Raw genomic sequence first — 21549 nt, 5'->3', positions numbered from 1 at the left:
GTTCCTGGTCCCCTTCTCCTATTGGCCTCAGTTGCTTTTAAGGTATCTGCTTTAGTTTCTCTGCATTGAGAGCAACAAATGCTATCTAATTTTTTAGGTGTCTTACCTATCCTCATACCTCCCTTGTGTGCTCTCGCTTTTATCATGTGATCAAAGTCCAATCCCCTTGTTGTGTCTGCCCTTGATCTAATGTCTGCATAAGAGGGAGAACATATGATTTTTGGTCTTTTGGGCCAGAGCCTGGGTTTTTTAAACTAACACTTGGCCAACTTTTGACAATTTGGGACGTTTTTAAAACACAATGAGTCAGATTCAGTCTCTTGATGGGAGGCAAGAGAGTAATACCTGACCATATATATGAGCAAACATCAACCTGGGGAGCAAACTAAGCAGACTTGAGACTACACCCACCATTCTTCCATAAAACTAGGAAAGCTATGCACCCAAAAAAGCTCATTTTATCTGAGCCTGCTGGCATGCACCTGCAATCCCAGCTAAATGGGAAGTGGAAGTAGTTCAAGCCTGGCCCAGACAAAAGTGCAAGAACCTGTCACAGATAAACTAAAAGCAAAAGGACTTGGGGCCACAGATCAAGTGGTAGAGCACTTGCCCGGCAAGTAGGAGACCCTGAATTCAAACCCCAGCACTGCCAAAAAAGTTCATTTTACTTAATACTCTTTTCCCTTACTTTCCCCAAAATGACTTAAAAAAAAAAAAAAAAAAGATTATTTCCATGTTTAAAATACGGAGCAGTAAATGTTTTATCACAGAAAACATCTCTAAGGTAGTTTAAGGGCTATTAAAAACTAAAAGCCACTCCCATCAATTTGGTGGGGAAAAGAGGTACCTTAAAAGTGACTCATCTCAGCCTAGCTCAGGCAGGAGAATCGGTGTTCAAAGCTAGCCTGGGCAAATAGTTCCTGAGACCTTATCTTGAAAATACCAAACACAAAACAGGATTGGTGGAGTGGCCCAAGGTAGAGTGCCTGCCTAACAAGTGTGAGGGCCCGAGTTAAAACACTAGTACCGCCAAAAAACAAAAAAACAAAGAAAAAGAAGTGATCCATCTCACCTCAGCAGCTTCATTCATCTTGACAATCATGGCACTCACAACATCATCTGCGTCACTAATAAAGGTGCCACCATCGCGATTGCGCCTGCGCTTGCCACTCATGCTCTTTTTCCGCTGCAACATCATCTCAAAATCCGACAGAAAGTCCATACTAAGCAGCAATACATGAGATACAACTTCTTTTAGTTACACACTTACTTTTATTACAAGAAGACTAAATTGCTTAATTTTAACTCGATGAAGTGTTACTTTTTAAAAAGTCCAAGTGTTTAGAACTTACTGTTAAAAGAACAGCTGATTCCAGACTTTATGTCCAACTCCTGTTCTCCCCCATCTGTTAAACATTACTCACTAACTTTTCATATACTACATTCACACCTGCCCCTACCAGCTAGGGAAGAAACATTTCAAGCTCTCATTCAGCTTTAGTCCCAAGCTGTTTTGGAAGAGGATAGTGTTTAATTACTTGAAGGCTTTTGTCTTATATAGCATGAATAGAAAAAAATGAAAATATAAACTTCTGCTTTTTAGTGATAAGATGCACAACTCAAGCTGGGGGTATGGTTTGCTAGCAGTGCCTGACTAGCAAGTATAAGGTCCTGAGCTGAAACCCCAGTAGTACCAAAAAATAATTTAAAAAAAAAGCAGAACTCTAAACAACGTGACTGAGATAAAGACAAAACTCTATACAAGAGCCTGAGACTTTTAAAAGCTCATCAGAATCATTACACTTAAAAGAGTGTTTTCTTTTTTCTTTTAAAGGGAGTTAGAGCTGGGAACATGGTTCTAGTGGTAACAGCATCTGCTTGGTGTGAGGCTCTGAGTCTAAAGACCAGTACCAAGAAAAAAGAAGAAAGAAAAAAAATTAAAAAAAAAAAAAGGAAAGAGAGTTAGATTTGGGCATGGTGGAACACAACACACCTGTAATCCCCAACACTAAGGAGGCCAGGACAAGAAGATCATGAGTTCCAAGTCAGCCTGGGCTACGTAGTAAGATACTATCTCAAAAAAATAAATAAATAAAAAAGGGGGTGAGGGGTGGGGAATGACAACTCACTGTTATTATTCATATAAATTCAAATTTCCAAATGTTCTGTTAAACTCACTCAGATTAATTCTTGCACGTCACTAGGAATTTAAAAGGGAACTAATTTTTTAATGCACATCTTTACAACTATAAATAATAACCAACCATTCTATGTTTGTATGGCATCTTTTAAGGCACTAGATTTTTTTCAAGACAGTTTCCAAAAGTGAGTGAAATACAATTAAGCAATATTTTATTAAGACTTTAGGTTGGTGAAGTGCCTGCCTAGCAAGCGTGATGCCCTGAATTCAAACCCCAGTACTGAAAAAAAAAAAAAAGACTTTAGAATTATCCATCCTACCCAACAAAATAAACTTTTCTCTCAAAAAATATTTTTTTATTGTTTTTCAGAAGTTTACTTGGTGAGCCATAAATTAAGATACCTGAGCACAGGACAAATAACAGGAAAATAACAGTACTGACATCACCGTAAAAAGAGGGGGTAGAGGGAGAAAAATGGGAACAAGTTCCCTTCTAAATTTAGGAACTAAAATGAAAAAAAAAGTTCAATAGTTTCACCTTCGTTTTTTTCAGTTCTCTTTAAACAAATTCCTTATTTTAAAAAAAAAAAAGGTAACTTACTGTTTTCCTCTCTTTATGTTATCATCAGAATCAGAATCTTCTGCTTCTTTGACCTGTGTTTCACTTTTTTCTTCTTCCAAATCTTCTTGGTTAAAACCCTGAAGGTACAGTGAGTGAACCAGTTATCACAACCTCTTTAACAGATTTACTTCTGTATAAGTGCTTTTTTTTTTTTTTTTTTTTTTTGCATTTTAAAATATACCCACAAAGAACAAAAATAGGTATCAACGGGGATACTGCCATTACTAGTTTGTTTTTTTTTTTTAGCAATAGTCTACATTTATATAAGTATATAGTACCTCCTATAGTTTAAGTATATACTATTCAGTGAGTAACCAAATCTGTTCTTCCCTTTCCAATTTTAACAAGACTCTAGACTCTGCTCATTATCAGCATAAAGTATCCTCATTCTTTTTAAGGCTTTAGAGTATTTTACCAGGTAGCTATAACCATAATTTGCTTAGACATTTGACTATTGACCTTGCCATGTATATCTGAAAATTTGAGAAGTATTCGCCAAATTGTCTTCCACTGAGGTTTAATCGAATCATCTTTCTTTCCAGCAAAACATAAGTACACTTGTTTCTCACTACCATAGGTTACCAGGCATTAACATCTGCTAATTTCCAAATCAAAAAGCAAAATTCATCTCTGTGGCTTTATTTACATCCTTTTACTGTGAGTAAGCCTGGGCATTTGTAATTCTTTCTCTGACAATGCTATTCATTTGTTGGGCTACTCATCTTTTTTATTAGTATATGTAATCTTTTAAAAATTAAGAAAATCAGCCCTAAATGCACAATGTTATATTTGTACAGTGTGAATCTGTTTATGCTAATTAACGTTTGTCAACTTTACTTTCATTTTTATAAATGAAATGGTCATTCTTTTCTTCATAGCTTGTAGCTTTTGGGTCATACTTAAGAGAAGCCTTCTCAAATGGTTGTTTTCCTTCCGGAACTAATACTGTAACTATGTTTATCAATCCAAACTAGATCTACATAAGGGCATCTTATTCCTGTAATAAGGTGCTTACCTGAGGGCAACGCCTGGTGGAATTCTTTCTTACTATTTTCCTCAGGTTTGTCATTTTTCTATCATTTTAAATTAAATTCTAAATTCGTCTTTCATTATCTCTTGCCTTAGCAAAAAAAAAAAAAAAGTACTGATTTCTTTTTGTGACCCAAGAATATTTAAATTTCTAAGTGGCAAGGTTGTTTTGCGTATTCATTCATTCCATTTATTTATGGTACCGGGGGTTGAACACTTGCTAGGCAAACACTCTATCACCTGAACCAATGTGCCAGTTCTTGTTAATTTTGTTACTGATATTTAGTCTTACTACACCCCATTCAGAAAATATTACCTACACTTTATATGGAAATGCAAAGAACCAAGAAGATCCAAAACAGCGCTAAAGAATAACAAGCGTAGAGGACACAAATAGTGAATTATCACTAGTAATGCAAGAATACTGCAAAGATAAAGAGACAGTAAATACAAAGAATGGAAAAATAAACCTAGACCGTGACGTAGGACAGAGATGCTCTACAGAATAGTAGGAAAGGTGCTCTTTCCAATAGGTGTTGGTGGGCCAACTGGATACTCCAGGTCTTGGGCAGGAGATGGACTTGACTTCTACCTTATACCCCACACGAAAACAATTCTAGGTAGATCGCATAACTAAATGTGAAAGATAAAGTTATCAATTTTCTATAAGATAACTTACTAGAAAATCTATGTGACCTTGGCAATAGGCAAAAACAGCAAGATTTTTTTTTGCAGTACTGGGGCTTGAACTCAGGGCCTTCACCTTGAGCCACTCCACCAGCCCTATTTTTGTGAAGGGTTTTTTGAGATAGGGTGTCACGAACTATCTGCCTGGGCTAGCTCTGAACCATGATCCTCCTAATCTCTGCCTCCTGAGTAGCTAGGATTAAAGGCATGAGCCACCGGTGCCCGGCTTTCTTAGGAAGAATTTAAAAAAGCTTTCACCATAAGGAAAAGATTGATATTTGATCCATATGAAAATCAAAAACTTTTATTCATCAAAAGGTTCCATTTAAAAAGTAAAGATGCAGCCAGGCACTGGCAGCTCACCTGCATTATTTCTGGAACTACTATTTCTGCTAGGTAGTCCCTCCTCCTCTGTATACCAGTTAATTATGTTAAACTTTCTCATGTACAATCTGCATCTTTTATTTTCTTCATTTTCTGAAAGAACCTCAATGCTTCATTCTAGATATTTCTAATTTACCGTCAGTTTACTATACTTGCTGTTAAATTCATCCAATGATTTTTTTTTCCCCTCCCTTTTGTGGTACTGGGGAATTGAACTGAGGGCCTTTTACTAGCTAGGCAAGTATTCTATCATTTGAACCACACCCCCACCCCTTTTGCTATTGTTTTGACACAGGGTCCTGTTAACTTTGCCCAAGCTTGCCTAGAACCTGTGATCCACCTGTCTGTCTCCTGAGCTAGGATTACAGGCATGCATGGCCATGCCTTACTCATCTTCTGTTTTATAGTTCTGAAGTGTCTACTTGGGTCTTTTCTAAAACTGCCTTCTTTTAAATTTTCTTTTTCTCTGATGTTTTTTTTTTTTAAATCTACCTGAATATACTTCTTCAGGCATTATCTAAAATTCTTGTATCTAGAAGCCTTACATCTATTTCTATTGTCCTTTGCTATCATTGTTCCCTTTAATGTTATTTCTACGTACCAAAACCTGAACCATTATAATCGGATTTCAGAGACTGAGAGCATAAGGTTTTCAAGGGCCTTGTAACTTAGCAGGCTGAACTTTAAATTTTTTAGCCAATCCTTAAGATTGTCAAGACATAAGCAGCCTCTTAGCCTCATAGGCAAGCACACCCACAGACAACACAGTCCTAAAAGCTGAGTTACCTCTTTAGGTTTCTGTCCTCTGGCTTCCTGAGGATGAACAGATTTTCAAAAGCTTTTCCAACTGTTCACACCAGAAAGGTTAGTAGTTCAGATTACCTAAACTGCCATTGCTTTTGTCAAAAGTTCCATAAGCACTGTGTCTCCATCCTTTAGCACAGCACCTTTCATTGTCTCTTAACGTGTTCCTTTAGCATTTAGTTTAATTCTGCCTGTTGTTTTCATTTTATGCCTTTGTACTTCACCCTTTTAGAGTCTAGATTTTTTTCTGAATACATTATGGTTGTTTATTCCTGCTTATTGGAATCACAGAGAACTGCTGCCATAAAAACAAAGCAATCATAGGTGGAGTGGCTCAAGTTGTAAGAATGCCAGCTTAGCAAGTACAAAGCCCCGAGTTCAATCCCTAGTACTGTCACCATAAAAAAAAAAAGTCAAAAATGAAAGAGTCCCATCTTATACTTACTGTAAATTCTTCTTCCTCTTCATCACCAGATTCTCCAAATATATCTGCAATAAGGTTTCTAGAAAAGAAACATAAAAATACTCGATGCTTTTTCATTTGCACACAAACCATTTTTAAAAATAGGGTATAATGTATGTATGCACAGTAAAATGTGCAGCTCTGAAGTATCCACTTCATTAGGCTTTAACAAATGTATACAATCATGTAGCCAGCACCCTAATCAAGACGTAGAACAATCCCATCGCCTCAGAAAGTTCCTTATGGCTCCTTCTAGTCAATCCTCCATCAAGATCCTAGAGGCAAATACCACTGACTCCCAGCACCAAAGGTTAACCCTGCCTATTCTTAACTGCATGCAAATGGAGTCATGGCATGTTTTCTTGGCTTTCTTATGATTATTTCTGAGATTCATTCATGTTGTTGTATGTGTAACAGTGGTTCAAACTAAAATCCTAAGAGCCCAATTAATTAAGTAATGTATCTTACCAGGCAATCTTAATACAAGTTTTAAAAAATTGAAAGACAAATTCTTCCTTAAGAACCTTCAAGGGACGGAGACATGGTTCAAGCAGTACAGCGCCTGCCTAGCAAGCCTGAGGCCCTGAGTTTAAACCCTAGACAAAAACACCTTTGAAAATGTCCATTATATTGTTACTTACTCTTCTTCATTGCCTGACTCACTATCACTCCCAAATAGATCCTTCTCTTCATTTTTCTTATCAGATAATTGTTCTTTTCCCACTTCTTCTTCACTGTCAGATGCTACGATCTTCTCTCTTTTGCTTGACTTGTCTGATACAACATCACTGTCAGAGTCATCGGCGTCAGAGACAACTCGACTTTTCTTTGCTGCTACTGAAAAAGGAAACCATCATTCATTTATTTTGTTAAATGCATTACTAGGCAATGAAAGGTGCTTTTTTGGTACTGCGATTGAACCCAGGGCTTCGTGCATGCTAGGCAAGCGATCTACCGCTGAACTACATTCCAGCCCAAAAGGTGCTTTAAAACGTCAGTACAGGAGGATCAGGGGTGAACCAGAGGAACTCCCTAACACATGACTAAAAAGATTAAAAACCCAAAACCAAAAAACTGGTTTGGGGTATAGCTCAGTGGTAAGAGTGCTTGCCTAGCATGCAGGAAGCCCAGCACCAGAAACAAACAAAAACTAAAAGGCTCATTTGAAGTCATCTTACATGTTATCTACTTTTGCTTAGGAAAAGGGAACCAAATATAAAGTGGGCATCAACAGCTACCTCTTCTTTACCATTACGTTAGCCTAATGGGCAAAACTGACACCCTTTTTATTCTGTCCAGTATTAGAACTAAATGGGACTGGCTCTTTCTGCTGGTCACTTTTTGAAATTTCTTATTTTCTTAATAAACTGGTAACACGTATAATACTCTTTTTTCATTCTCCTATAACAATTGTCAGGCTGTAAGGGAACATGTCTTTTCCAAAAAAAAAAAAAAAGGTAAGTTTCATTTAAAAGTAATCTAGTAAAAATTATTACTAGAAATAAGAATGGGGTCCCAGGTAGCAAAGAGTAGAATACTCTTCAGAGATGTGGGGTTATCTAAATAGAATTGAGCATGTGGGTACTCAACAACGTTTAACAAATGAAGAGAAGTATCTGTGGAAACTCAGTTGCTGCTTGGACGGAATCTAGTGAACTTGCCAGTAACTAACTCTGGATAGTCAAGGGTTTTCATGTTAACCTATTTCTTTGCAACATTACCCTTTCTAGAAAAGAAAATCTAAGTCTTTTTTTATTGCTATTGACTGTTGGTCTTGCTCACTACCCAAGGCAGGCAGAAATATGTACCGCTAAGAACTCAAAGGAAATTTAATATTAAGCTTATCAATGCTTGTCCCTGCACTGATAAACAAGGAAAACCAGTGTCTTAATTATATTTTAGGGTGTCAAGTAGGATGACAGAATACAGATTTAACAGAACAGAAAAGGACAGCATTGCAGTTATGAGCTTAGGCAGTAAGGAGAGCTACAGGCCAAAAATAATTTCTTACATGCTTTCTCTTCATCTTCACTATCAGAAAGCACAGCAGCTTTTCGCTTTGCTACTTTCTCCTCTTCGCCTTCTTTTTCTTCATCTTCATCACTGCCCATTTTTTGCCTTTTGGGTTCTTCTTCCTCACTGTCAGAGCTGTGAAACTGTTTTCTGTCTGTGTGGCTATCTGCATGAAAGGATTCATTCTGCTTTTCTGGACCCTCTCCCTTATTCTCCCCTTCACTATCATCATCTGATTCTGGTCTCTGTTTGTGTCTAGAGGCATCTTCAGCTTCTGAATCACTAGCAGGACCCTTCTGAGGCTCCTCGCTCTCAGAGTCACTGACTTGGGGTTTGGGGAGCTCCTCATTCTCAGAATCACTGGCCTGGTGCCTTGGAGGGTCCTCACTTTCTGAGTCACTAATTCGAGGCTTAGGAAGCTCCTCATTTTCTGAGTCACTGGCCTGGTGCCTTGGAGGGTCCTCACTTTCTGAGTCACTGATACGGGGTTTGGGGAGCTCTTCATTCTCTGAGTCACTGGCCTGGTGCCTCGGGGGGTCCTCACTTTCCGAGTCACTGATTCGAGGTTTAGGCAGCTCCTCACTTTCAGAATCACTCATTTGAGGCTTAGGAGGCTCCTCATTTTCTGAGTCACTGGCCTGAGGCCTGGGGGGATCCTCACTCTCAGAGTCACTAGCTTGAGGTTTCTGAGCATCCTCCGTTTCGGAGTCACTGGCAGGGCTCTTTTGGAGCTCTTCTACCTCGGAATCACTGGCAGCATGCTTTCTAACCTCCTCGTTTTCAGAGTCACTCGCATGCCCGTTAAGAAGCTCCTCATTTTCAGAGTCGCTCCCAGGTAATTTCCTGGTCTCCTCGCTCTCAGAGTCACTCCCATGCTGGTTGACATCCTCATTCTCAGAGTCACTTGCAGGAGGCTCTGCCCGCTCCTCAGACTCGGAGTCACTGTCCTTTGGCCTGTGGAGCTCCTCACTTTCAGAATCACTAGCATTAAGATTGGAGGGCTCATCATTCTCTGAGTCTGTTGTGTGATGTCTTTTGGTCAGGCCATCGTCTCCATCACTAGGCTCATTCTGAAAAAACAAAAGAATTAGTAACGTGCAAAAAAATCTGGCAGTGAAATGTTAATATTTTTCAAAATTCTTTAAATATAGGAATATGTGCACTTATATGCAGAATTTTTGTGCTATACCTATGTAAAACATTCCACTTTAAATTAAGGCCAATCTGTGAAAATGGCTTACCATGGTTTGGACCCCCAAAAGGGGAAAGAGCAACAACAACAAAAAATCTGTAACGCATGGCCCCAGACTTTTTATATGGAAGAGGCTAATTTTGAAGAGATTTAAAAACAAAATCCAAAAGTTCCAGTGCCCAAGAATCTCTCTCTCAAAGAAATACACCAAACACGTAGCCAAGTTCTATTACAAAGACATGTTCTTGGGTTTTATAAGATTGAAATTCGTTTAGGTGTAAAAAAAACTCAAAACTTTACTTTACTTGAAGAGTCAAATAACATACATTCTCCCATGAGAATCTAAACAAACAGGAGAGAATCTGAACAACAATTTCTTAAGCACCTATTATGAGTCAGTACCATGCATGGCTCTCCTTTCAGTTCATTTCCTTCTCACAACAGTACTTCTCATGGAAAGAAAACAGGCTTCAACCAGGCACAACAGGGCATACCTGTATTCCCAGCACTCAGGAGGCTGAGGCAGGATGATTACGAGTTTGAAGCCACCCTGGGCTACATAGACCCTGCCTCAAAAAAAGAGGGACAAGGAAAGGGAAAGGAAGAAAAATAAATAAAATGAGGGCTAAAGGAGTCATAGTCACAAATCTAGTAATTTTGAACAGAAGTTTATTTTAAAGGAGAACAGTCTACTCTAATTAAACTAACACACAATGTAACTTAAAAACATGCTCAAGAGTACAAACTTGATGGATACATATTACATAATAGAGAAAAATTATAAAATTAAATATATCAAAGTATTAATAACAAGCATTTTAAGATTTAGAACACTGTCTAGAATTTCAACTCTCAATAATAATATTGTGGTTTAAAAAGTGAAAGTAAGCTGAGCATGGCAGTCCACACCTACAATCCCAGCACTAAGGATGCTGAGATAGAAGAATCACGAATTCTCGATCAGCCTGGGCAAAAAGCTAGCGAGACTTCATCTCAACAAACAAGCTTAGTGTATGGTGCATACCTGCAATGCCAGCTAGGCGGGAGCATAGTGGCCATGGGTAGGGGGTATGGCTCAAGTGGCAGAGTGCCTGCCCAGCAAGAATAAGGCCCCGAGTTCAATCCTCAGTATTGCTTCCACCCACCAAAACAAGGAAAAGATTTCTGTTTGAGTACTCCTCCTTAGAAATCTACTAGGCCAATCATTTCTCTTTAGAATATAAGACTGAAGCTACGTGAACTCAGCACAGATCAATTTTTAAGGATCGAAGAGTCTCTTAAGAGTGTATGTGACAATGGGCAGTGGGGATAATGTAAAGCAAGGAATAATAACTATTTCATAACACAGCTAACTAATGGTAAATGGCACAAAAACGTTTTCACAAACTGATGCTTCAGCCTTCCCTAGGCTCATCTAAAAAATGACTAAGTATGCTGTGCTTATATAGCTTCAATTATAAAATAAGCAAGCCTACAAAGCAAAAATCTAAGTGTCCATATTTTATTACCATCATGATGGCATTGCAAAGAAAATCTAATTGCTGTATGTATTTATCAAAATATAACATGTTCAGGAAAGTTTCCAAAATCATAAACTTTTCAAAATCCCCAAGGACATTTTTTAACATTTTTATTAGTAATAGTTGTACAAAAGGTTCATTATGACATTCCATACATGTGTACACCCAAAGGCATTTCTGAGTTCTCACTGGTCTCTCAGCACCGCACTCAATTCCCTGTCACATATCTATTGTCCCGGTGAAACTGGCATTTATCTACTGTGACAGTAAGACCAGAGAGAGAACACAGAAATCTTGTGATTATAACACAATAATCTAAATAATGCTTAAATTTTACTTCAGCCATTTTTCCTAGTTTAAAAGAACATAGGTAAAAATTTATCTAGACTGTAAGTTCTAAGAAGGCAAGTATTTTATGGTTTGTTTTCATCACTGAGGTAGCTCTAGAACACAGAATAGTCTACAGCGCACACACACACTCTCTCACTCACAGTATTTGTTGAATGAATAATTAAGTGGGGACAATATAAAATGAGTAATAAATGATTCATCAGCATTTATTTAATGCCTGCTATGTGCAAGGTGCCAGCAATCAAGGCTGAGAATGTTTCTCAGTGTCTAGAGCTGCTGTCTAAGGAGAAGCCAAACATACATAATAGCATTGTATATACAATTATGAAAGTAGATATATGATATTTTAAAAACCTTAGACTGGAGGCATGGCTCAAGTGGTAGAATGCCTTCCTAGCCCTGAGCTCTAGTTAAACAAACAAACAAAAAAAGCCCTACTGGAAATGTATGTATATGAAACTGAACTGTAAAGGTGTGTAGACCATAGGATTTTTGTACTTAGTTTGTGATGACTGAGTAAAGAAGTTAATAAAACAGGGACTAGGGAAGATACAGGAACCAGCAGGAGGTAAAGGGAAGATTGAAAGGCTTTTGGATCACTTTCCAAGACAGGCCCATCATTTAACTCTAATACCATATTTATGGATGACTAGTTTCACTGCAAATAGGAATCATCTCTGGCTAGGTCCGGAAGAAAGAACAACCTTTCCAGAATCAAAGTGATAGTTAGTTAGGAATAACTAACAGGTAAGAATCAGGGCAGTTCAGATAGCTTAGAAAAGAGAACAACAGAATCTTTTTACTAGAGTACCAACAATAACGTTACTTTAACCATGCTAAATTTCAGTGTCAAGAATCTCAATTTAAAATTCCCCAGATATGACTTAATTGGCCATTGTAATATCAGATATGACTAATTCAGTACAGCCAAAGTAGAATCACAGCTTTGGGAGCCACTCCCAAACGAGGTAGGCACCATGAACTGGGCAGTCATCCCAGAGCTTCTCTCCCACCCTCTACCCTGGATTTCTGGACATGTGGTATATAGACTGCAAAACAAGTAACCATTACATGTGATAACAATTATAAAATTTATGAATTCCCATCAAGTTTTAAGAGATGTATAAAAACCTGGATATTTACCCATTTTGTAGAGCATAACGGGGGGAAAAAGCATAGAAACTACTGCAGTAAGAAAGTACTAGTCACCAGGCACAGGTGGCTCACAACTTAACTACTTAGGAGGCAGGTATCAGGAAGAACGTGGTTCAATACAAATTTGGGCAAATAGTTCTTGAGAACTACACCCAACAAAAAAGAGCTGACAGAGTGGCACAAGTGACAGAACATCTGCCTAACAAGTGTGAGGTCCTGAGTTCAAACACCAGTACCACCAAAAAAGAGAGTGCTGGTCAAAACTGGGGCTGTAGCTCAGTGGTAGAGCTGCTTGCATAGCATGTGCAAGGCCCCAGCATCACACACAAAAACGTGCTGGTGAACAGGCTCCAGCAGGAGGACAAACAGGCAATGACATTATAGAATTTGGGAACAGCTTTTAAGAAATTAAACATACAAGTTATCATCTAGGCACCCATGGCTCCCATCTATAATCCTAGCTACTCAGGAAGATCACAGTTGGAAGCCAGCTCAGGCAAATAGTTCACAAAACTCTATCACCAAAAAAAAAAAAAAAAAAAAGTTCTCAAAAACATTCACAATCTTCTGTTTTCAGCAATTAAACTGCAAACCTAAAATATAGTTTTTCTTAATAACGTAAGAAATTTCCTGGTTGCTAGGTGGCAGTGGCTCACCACCTATAATCCTAGCTACTCAGGAGAATCACTGTTTGAAACCAGCCCAGGCAAATAGTTTGAGAGACCCTATCTAGAAAAAGTCCTCACAAAAGAGGGGTAGTGGAATGGCTTAAGTGGTAAGAACACCTGCCTAGCAAGTGTGAGGCCCTGAGTTCAAACCCCAGTGCCCTAAACAAAGAAAAAAAGAGAGAAAGAATTCCCTGGTTCAAATTATCAGAGAAATGGAGCACCCTGAGGGCTCCAGAGGCTTTAGAAATCTATGCCTCATACCTCCCTTTCAGCAATAATTTACAATAGTTACATAGTTATAAATTACTAGTCACCCATCATAACAATCTTGTTTATCTCAGCACACAAACAGTAATAACACTCCTTATGGACTACAGCTATGACACAAACACACAGAAGTCAGAGATTCTTAAAACTGAAAAAAGCAGTTGTACAATATTTACAGTATCTGCTTAAAAAGTCCTATATATTGCTTTTCCATGGGACTCTCAGAAGAGTACCCTACTTTTCTAAGTAGACAAAATCTATAGCTTTTGAATATATATGTATATGTATGGGTGTTACATTTCCTTCAATATATTTTCCATGAAAGAGAAGCTACCAAAAACCACACAGCTAATTTCATGCTGTCGAAAATGTTAAAGTGAAACAAAAAAACTTTAGAACTGACAACTAGTTATAACTGTTACATTCTAGGGCCATCCTTCCATGTGATGCTCAAACTGCTTTACTGAAAAGTTACACATCCAATGATACCTACTCAAAAAGATTATTAAAGTCTTTTGCCTTCTCTATGTGCCATAGCACAAAAGGTGGGAAAATTCTGAGTTCGAAGCCAGCTTAGGCAAATAGTTCACAAGACCCTATCTTAAAAAAACCCATCACAAAAAAGGGTTTGGAGCGGCACAAGTGGTGACAGCGCCTGTCTAGCAAGCTTGAGGCCCTGAGTTCAAACCCATGTATCACCAAAAAAGATCCCAAAGTTTCCAGTTTGTATTTCTATGCCTAGGAAACATTGTAGCCCAAGTTGGCCTTGAACTGATGATCTTCCTGCATCACCCTCCTGAGAGCTGGGATTCCTGGTGTATACCACCACTTCCAGCTCAGTATAAGATTTAATTATCTTCACTTAGAAGATGTATGACAAAGTTGGGAACAGAGATATAAATGCTAACTCTTATCTTTCTGCACTGAGATCAGGTGGGAACAAAAAGTCTTCGAAGAAAATACTGAAGTCTAAACCTTTCTTCCAATTTAAGAAACTACATTTACCCATGTCTACTTAAATCTGTTAAGACAATATGAAACCTAAATGTTACAATTTTTTTAGTAAGGGAGTATATAGTAAAGACAAGAAGGTGTTGGGGGTCTAGCTCAGTGGTAGAGCATCTACTCATGTGTGAGGCCCTGGATCCAATCCCTACAACCAAAAAAAAAAAAAAAAGGCTTATCTTTACATGAAAGGGTTTTTTACAGGGTTCTAAATTTTAAATTTTTTAGTACATTTTAAATCATTTGATACATGTTCATAAAAATGGGTTACCTTATAAAATGTTGGCACAGTTTATTCTACTTTACTATTTTCCCTTTGATTTTAAAGATTAACATGCACCACAGGAAAAAAGATAAATGCTTATCATACCACAAAGACAACCACCATTTACATTTTGGTACAAGAAATATCCTTTCAATCTCATTGTGTCGCTCTTTATTTGGCTTTTAGGGGCTAGTGGCCAGACCTGGCATATGGAATCTCAGGAGGTTGGGCCTGAGTTCTGTTGAAACAGAACTCGAGTTTCAAGTTCTTCCATGTTACTAAATAGTCTTTGAAAACAGTTTCAAAACTGTACGGTCATTCTTATGTTTACCTTTCTTATGCTCATTTATTTGTCTTTTTCAGTGTCCTCAACCAAAGAGTAGTTTGGGCTTATCAGAGCTACCTACTGCTCCCAAAGGGGCATTTAGGAATGTGAGGGACCATTTTTGGTTGTCAGTGACAGGGGAGGATGTGTTACAAGCATCTCATTTAATACCTGGGGAACCAACATGCTGAACATCCTTATGATACAGGCATGCACCCAAATGCCCAGAGCTGACCTGGTAGAATTTCTTCATCAGAAGACAGCAACACAAGGCCAAGGCTGCTCTCCATGCACGAATAGCCATGGACAGGACCTGAAAACCTGACTCATCCATAAATAAGGCATGATATCCAAGAAAATAAAGAACTCAAAGTACACAATGGTGATTGTGGAGACAGACTAAACATACTGGGTCCCTCTGGGATTTGAATGGAGGAAAATGGAACAGCTTGGCCAACAAGTAAAAGGTAAAAATGAAACCAAATGAGGACTGGTGGCACCATAACATGAGAAGTTCTGTGAACCTGCTCCCCAATGAAACCAATGGCAAATGACTTAAAAGACAATCATTTAAGGCCTCTAGGAATGGTCTTAAGGGTAAAAAGCAAATGAAGAAACACCTATGAAAATTCTAGCATGAGGAAAGTCTCTCTGGTATCTGAACCAAGATCAGTCCCTTCTTCTAACCTCACAGCTAGTTCAGCAAGGCAGAGATCCTCCTCTAGGCTACCACAACCAAAAACACAAGGCTCCGTCTTTCCCCTTCTTCCAGAGAGAGGAGGACATTCTGTCCTCAGATACCAGTTGTGGAAGTGCATTTCAGATGCCAGGACAGCAGCTACCACCTCATCCCCACTTCCCACTGACAACTCAATTTCTACACCTGGGGTACAATTCAGGGAGAGACCTGCCATTGTTCTCACCATGAGTTCCAGAGCCCTGGCTCAGAGATTTTTACCTAGAGAAAATGTAAACCGTAAATCAAAGAAAGTGACTTCATTTGCAACCAGATTTGGAAAAATTGTGGCAAGAAGGCACTTGGGAAGAGATTATAGATGCAAGCTAAACTGTAGGCCAGCTAATTTGCAGGACAGAACGAGGGTCTACGACAGCTGGGAGGAATCATCCTGCAGCTGGAATGTTATCAGACACTGTTCTCAGAAACTATTCCTTCAAAGGAGCCAGAATTCGGGGCAACTAGTTTACAGAGCAAATTATGCCCCAGTGCACTGTTGAAAACAACAGCATAATCAAGGGGCAACAAGGAAGTTTAATAGATAACTGCTGTCAGAAAAAGCAAAAATAGATCTCTGACTGTCTAGATGTCAACAAATAGAATCATTGAATAAGCACTCAACAACCATAGACTTCTTATTGAAAATATATGAAGAAACAAATGTTACCCTGTCACTAATATGACTATGTATTAAGGCTTAGAAAAAAATGTGTTTTCCTTGTCATCATTCCCTAAACAGTACAGCACCACACCATTCAAACAGCAATTTGATTATATTAGCTATCGCAGGTAATCTAGAAATGATAGAAGTATAGAGGAGGATGTGCATAGGTTAAATCCACATACCATGCCATTTTAAACTTTATTATTTTAGTGCTGAGGATCCAACCCAAGGCCAAATACACACTCTATCCCACTGAGCTATACCCCTACATCCCTTATGCCACTTGGTATGAAGAACTTCAACATCTTCCAATTTTGTTATCAGCTGGCAGGGAGGAGGGGAAGAGTCCGAGAACCATCCCCATGAACACAGCGGGATGACAGTGATGCCACATCCATACTGTGAAACCACTAAAATTACACTTAGGAGTTATCTTTAACAACATGGGAAAATAAATATTCAAGGCATAATCTTCTTTTTTTTTTGCCTAGCCACATGTTTCTTTCCAATGAATTGACCATTCTATTTCCAAAGTTCTAAAATGGCCAACAGACCATAGAAAGATACTTCTTTAGGCTCCTGCTTGAAACCAACAGCTTTGGCAAACTGCTGGCCTTGATTCAGGGCCATCCAGCATAATCTTAAGTGAAGAGATAAAAATAATATGGACACAAAACATATGTAGTAAAACCTCAAGTACCTTAAAATGTATGCCTGGAGGAGAATTAAACTATAGGAGAAATAATGTCAAAAGGTTAAGTCATTTCTGTGATAGCAGTATACTGATATTTTCTTACATAATTTCCAATTTTTCACTCGAACATTTATTGCGCATGTTTAAAAGTGAGTCTACATTATGCTTACAAGTGAAGCAAAGGTTCTGTGATGACTATGCTAACTGGTGCTAAACTGACACTGGATTAATTTCCTAACAATATTTTCAAGGTGGAAACACAAATTACATGATAAATGTACTGCAATAATGTTTACATTGTCAGTAACTCCTGCCTACCATTAATAAATACTAGAATTTAGCTCACTTTCTTAAGAGTGACATCGTAATACCTGATGAGCATTTCTGCACTGTATTTTGCTCTCTGACCTCCCCAGTCCCTAACTAACTCCACTCCAGCCATGCTGGCTTCCTGGTGCTCCTTTAAAAACTTTTAAACACACTCCCACTTGGGGTCCTTGGCAGGAATAGTCTTCCCCAACAGAAACATATTCACCTGGCTATTTCCTCACCTCCCTTCCTGCCTTGGCTCAAATCTCATTTTCCCCCATTTCCATTTTTTTTTATATTATTGTTGTACTGGACATACACTATGACATTTACAAAAGTGCTTACAATATATCTCCACCATTCTCCTTTATCCCCTCTCAAATGTCACTTTATTTAATACAGAAACCTGCCCTCCATCCTGGCAATCTTCATTCAGTCTGTTCTAATTTTCTTTTTTGTCCCAGCATTTGTCACCTTCTAACAAACTAGACGATTTTTTAAAAACTGTATATTGTTTTAATGCCTTTTTCCTCTCACCGGAAAAGAAATCTGAGAGGAATTTTGACTTTTAGTCACTGATAGGTCCAAAGCGCCTAAAAAAGAGCCTGACCTCTAGCAAGTGATCAATAAATAAAATTAACCCATAAATATACTGACATGAATGTACAAATACAAAAATGAAATGGCTCTATAATGACAGTCAAACAATTTCTAAGAATTAAACTCCTACTTAAAACTGGACAATTTTCTGTACATGTGTAATCAAGAAAAATACACGGGACATAAAGTTCCTAGAAAAATCTGTCCATCTTTATCATTCCTATTTGTTTCAGTTTGTGTCTACCCAAGATTTATGTTACTTACTAAAAAATGTCCCAATTGTATTTTGTTAACACTGTGCAGGACAGATGGTGTAACCAGGGAGGCAAATTAAGTAGCTCAAAGAATATTTATGTATTAGACTCAATGTTAAAATTTACACAAGATCCAATATGACTCTGTATAATAAGACAAAAACAGCTTTTAAAACTACATTTGCTTTGCTATTACATGCGCTGTAACAGTTTAAGAAGAGGTCAACTTCTGTTAAAACTATTTAAAATTGGACAATTTTCTGTGCATGTGTAATCATTGGCGATGACTCCCCAACTTTCTAATTCAACTGAAACTCAGATTGCAAATGCTCACTTCCCCATTATTTGGGGATGGAGAAACCTAATCAATATCAAAGGCCTGGCTCATTTTCAGAATAGTTCTGCTCAGTTGAAAATTGCCTAATATATGAACTTGGACCCAGAAGAATTTATTTCTCTGTGGTGTCATCAGTAACCAGAATATTCCTATTTATTCTTAAAACAGTTTTCTACTAAATTTACTTAGAGATGAAAGCCTAAAACCCTGAGGAAAGGTCTCTTCAATGCCTAAATAAAACAAGCCACACAGAAATGCAAGGAAAAGCCTCCCCAAAGATATTGTTTAGCCAATACCTCTGAATGCCGGTCTACACTTCCAGTGTCCGATCCGGAGTGCTGCTCATTTATATCATCCTCACCGTCTGACCCTGAATCTCGCTCATCCTGTACTGGGGTAGCACCACCATCATCTGCTCAAAAACAAAACGAAAACCCACTTATGGTGTAAGATGGAGGACATCTACAGCTAAAATGAACACACCAAATCAAGAATAAAGAAAGAGCAAAAGTTACTACCACCGAAGCACAACAAATGATGCTAATAGTTTGAATGAAACAATATTCATATGAACACCAGCAATCATTACTATGTAATGTGGCATATGTAGCAGCAAAAAAAAAAAAAAAAAAAAAAAGACCTCATAAAAAGAATGTGAAACTTAAAAGACAACACTAAATACCAAGTCAATGACTTGTAAATAATAGTGTGCTTTTTAACTATTTCAACTTTATATTGTCTATCTCTCCACAAAACTTACCACCTTCTACTGTACCTGATTTACCAAGTTGTTTTGTTTATTGTGGGTCTTTTGAGTCACTGCTGACTCCCTGGACCCCAGAACATTGCCTGGTCCGTCTTACACAGAAAGTACCTGTTTATGAATGAAAACCACAGGAGCCCCAGCCCAGAAATAGTAAAAACTCATCAATGCACATAGTAGATCACTAAATGAATGGTAAATAGGAACTGCTAACTAACTTTAACAGATACTTTAAAAAATATAACGTAAAACTGTCTTGAGAGGATCGTAGCTCTGTTTGAAGACATAGGAAGACTTGGTTAGAAGTTTAAAAATAATTAAATGAGGCACTTGACTACAGAAAAAACAAAAAGTTGTATAAGAAAGGAATTGCGCGCATACACACACACACAGAGAGAGAGACAGAGAGACAGAGAGAATGGAATCACTGCCACAATAATGAGTTACTTACCAAAAAGGATAAAATTTATATAATCACAATAAAAAAGTTTTGGTATTTAACAATTACATTGCAACAGTGAGACAATGGGTGAAGCAGGCACATAAAGGGTCAAAACACTGTCCTGGTATAATAGGAAATCATTATAGAATACCTAAAAAATGATGCACAAGGAACAGTGTAAGTTAGGTACGGAGAGGTTAATGCCAAAAAATCAGCTAAAAGAATGAAAGCGCTGTTAGGGGAGTGCTATCTTTTTTGTTATCTTAATTTTCTGTTATCCTTTTTAACACAATCTATGAATTATATTACTTAAAAAAAATTTAAACACAAATTGAGAAAGTACTTTGAAAACACCGGGAGAACGTTTTAGGTAAAACCTCAGGACATGTTCACGAAAGGGTCTGTGGTCATTACTGGGATATACAGGGAACCCGAGTGAACTCAACAGAGGAAAGAGCTTAATGCTTTATTAAATAAACCCCGGCACCTCGGAATGGCCCAACGGAACCTGGACACAGAGGAAAAGAGAAGGTAACCTGCCTCCCGCAGTTACTGCCTTACTCATCTTTGTATCCATCAAGAGTACACGAACAAACAAGAAAGAAAGAAGACCAAACTTCGGCGAGCAAAAAAGGGAAAGATCTCGAGGAGACGAAAAGGCACGAGAGTCACCACTGAGAGCCAGAGACGCAACTCCTTACTCTAAAACATCAATGCAACTCAAACAAGCCTCCTGCATCTCCTCCTGGGAAGCCAGTGCTGCAGGCGAAATTAAACTGCCCAAACCCTATGAAAGGATCCCTGGCTCCCAAACAACAGTTCTTTAGATTCTCGAAAAACTCTCAACTCCTGGGGGGAAAAAATTCCCTAACCGGAAAAACCTCTTCTACCTCCAGCACTCTGCACACGTTGAGTGCCTGAGATATGAAAGTGGCTTCCCGATTTCAGGGAGCCCCGGGGCCGAATGGGAAGCCGGCCGCTCGCCGGGCTCTAACTTAACCGCAGGGGCTCCCCGCCTCTTCCCGCCCGGCCCACGTCCACTCCGGGGCCAAGGAAGTCTAAGGGGCCCCGCTCTCCCCGTCCCGTCCTCCCGGCCCCTAACCCACCTGACTGGTCTCCGCTATAATACTCCGAGTCCATGGCAGGCGGGCTCTCGGCGGGGAGTGTCCGCGCCCCGCGCCGCCCCCGTCACGTCCTTCCTGACGGTGTGACCCTCGATGGCGCCGCCCGGAACTCTGAACCTCCCGTCTGACCGGGGAATCCGGAGGGTGCGGAGAATAAGAAAGCAGCTCCAGCAAAAGCGAACGCTTCGACCTGGAATTCCCAGCATAAAAAGACCGTAGCGGGTAGGCATGTAAGGGTGCGGGTCGGCGCTCCACCTCCCACAAGCACCTCTGGGGCCAAAATGGCGTCTGCCCACGACCCTCAAAGGAATGCAGTGCGCAGGCGTTGTCACCCGTCAACCAGCCAATGAGAAGATATAGTGATAATGACGCAAGATACGGCCGGAAAGGAGACTGCTGGGAAATCGAGCACGGTGCTACGGTTTCAGCTAAGTACTTCCTCTGGTGTAGCTTAGACTGTTCTCCGTGGAATTGACTTTACTTGCTTTGTTCTGTGTCTGCTCCTTCTTTGGGGGGCATTTTAGTAGCTTTATGAAAAATAAAGGCTCGCCAAAATTATATTTTCCACCACTTGGCCAAATAACTATCGTTGGTGTCATGCAACGAGGCGCTTGATTCCCGCCCTTGGACAGAGAAGGAAGTGGCGCATTGCTATCTGGGACTTGTAGTTCAAGTAACAGAAGAGATGCATTAGTAACAGGAGAGATGTAAAGCGGCTCCTGGCAAGCTCACGGCC

At 39.1% G+C, this 21549-nt stretch overlaps 1 protein-coding gene and 1 non-coding gene across 10 annotated transcripts in view; both read right to left on the bottom strand.

Annotated features, from left to right (window-relative positions):
- Positions 1-21199, bottom strand: part of Iws1 (interacts with SUPT6H, CTD assembly factor 1) — a 38182-nt gene extending 16983 nt beyond the window's left edge. For 5 of the 9 annotated variants that reach the window (XR_012447168.1, XR_012447169.1, XM_074070465.1 and 2 more), the window contains exons 1-7: positions 20796-21126; positions 18781-18896; positions 8141-9212; positions 6771-6966; positions 6112-6169; positions 2742-2839; positions 1073-1223 (exon numbers count right to left, since the gene is read on the bottom strand). Coding sequence is in view for 6 of the 9 variants with exons in the window: in XM_074070465.1 (XP_073926566.1) it covers positions 1073-1223; positions 2742-2839; positions 6112-6169; positions 6771-6966; positions 8141-9212; positions 18781-18896; positions 20796-20829 (1725 nt within the window). In the remaining 3 variants the exon portion in view is untranslated. Of the gene's footprint in view, positions 1-1072; positions 1224-2741; positions 2840-6111; positions 6170-6770; positions 6967-8140; positions 9213-18780; positions 18897-19259; positions 19279-20795 lie in introns of those variants that run through there. The other 4 variants (XR_012447170.1, XM_074070470.1, XM_074070471.1 and 1 more) reach the window with 3 other exon arrangements.
- On the bottom strand, positions 16784-16920 carry LOC141422926 (small nucleolar RNA SNORA2/SNORA34 family). The gene has a single exon (XR_012447619.1). It is a non-coding gene; the product is annotated as a small nucleolar RNA SNORA2/SNORA34 family (small nucleolar RNA).
- Positions 21200-21549: the final 350 nt, after the last annotated feature.

This window comes from Castor canadensis, chromosome 4 (genome assembly GCF_047511655.1).
Source record: "Castor canadensis chromosome 4, mCasCan1.hap1v2, whole genome shotgun sequence".
Taxonomy (NCBI): Eukaryota; Metazoa; Chordata; class Mammalia; order Rodentia; family Castoridae; genus Castor; species Castor canadensis.
The sequence above is the reverse complement of the archived record's forward strand: the minus strand, read 5'-3'. Positions and strand labels throughout refer to the sequence as shown.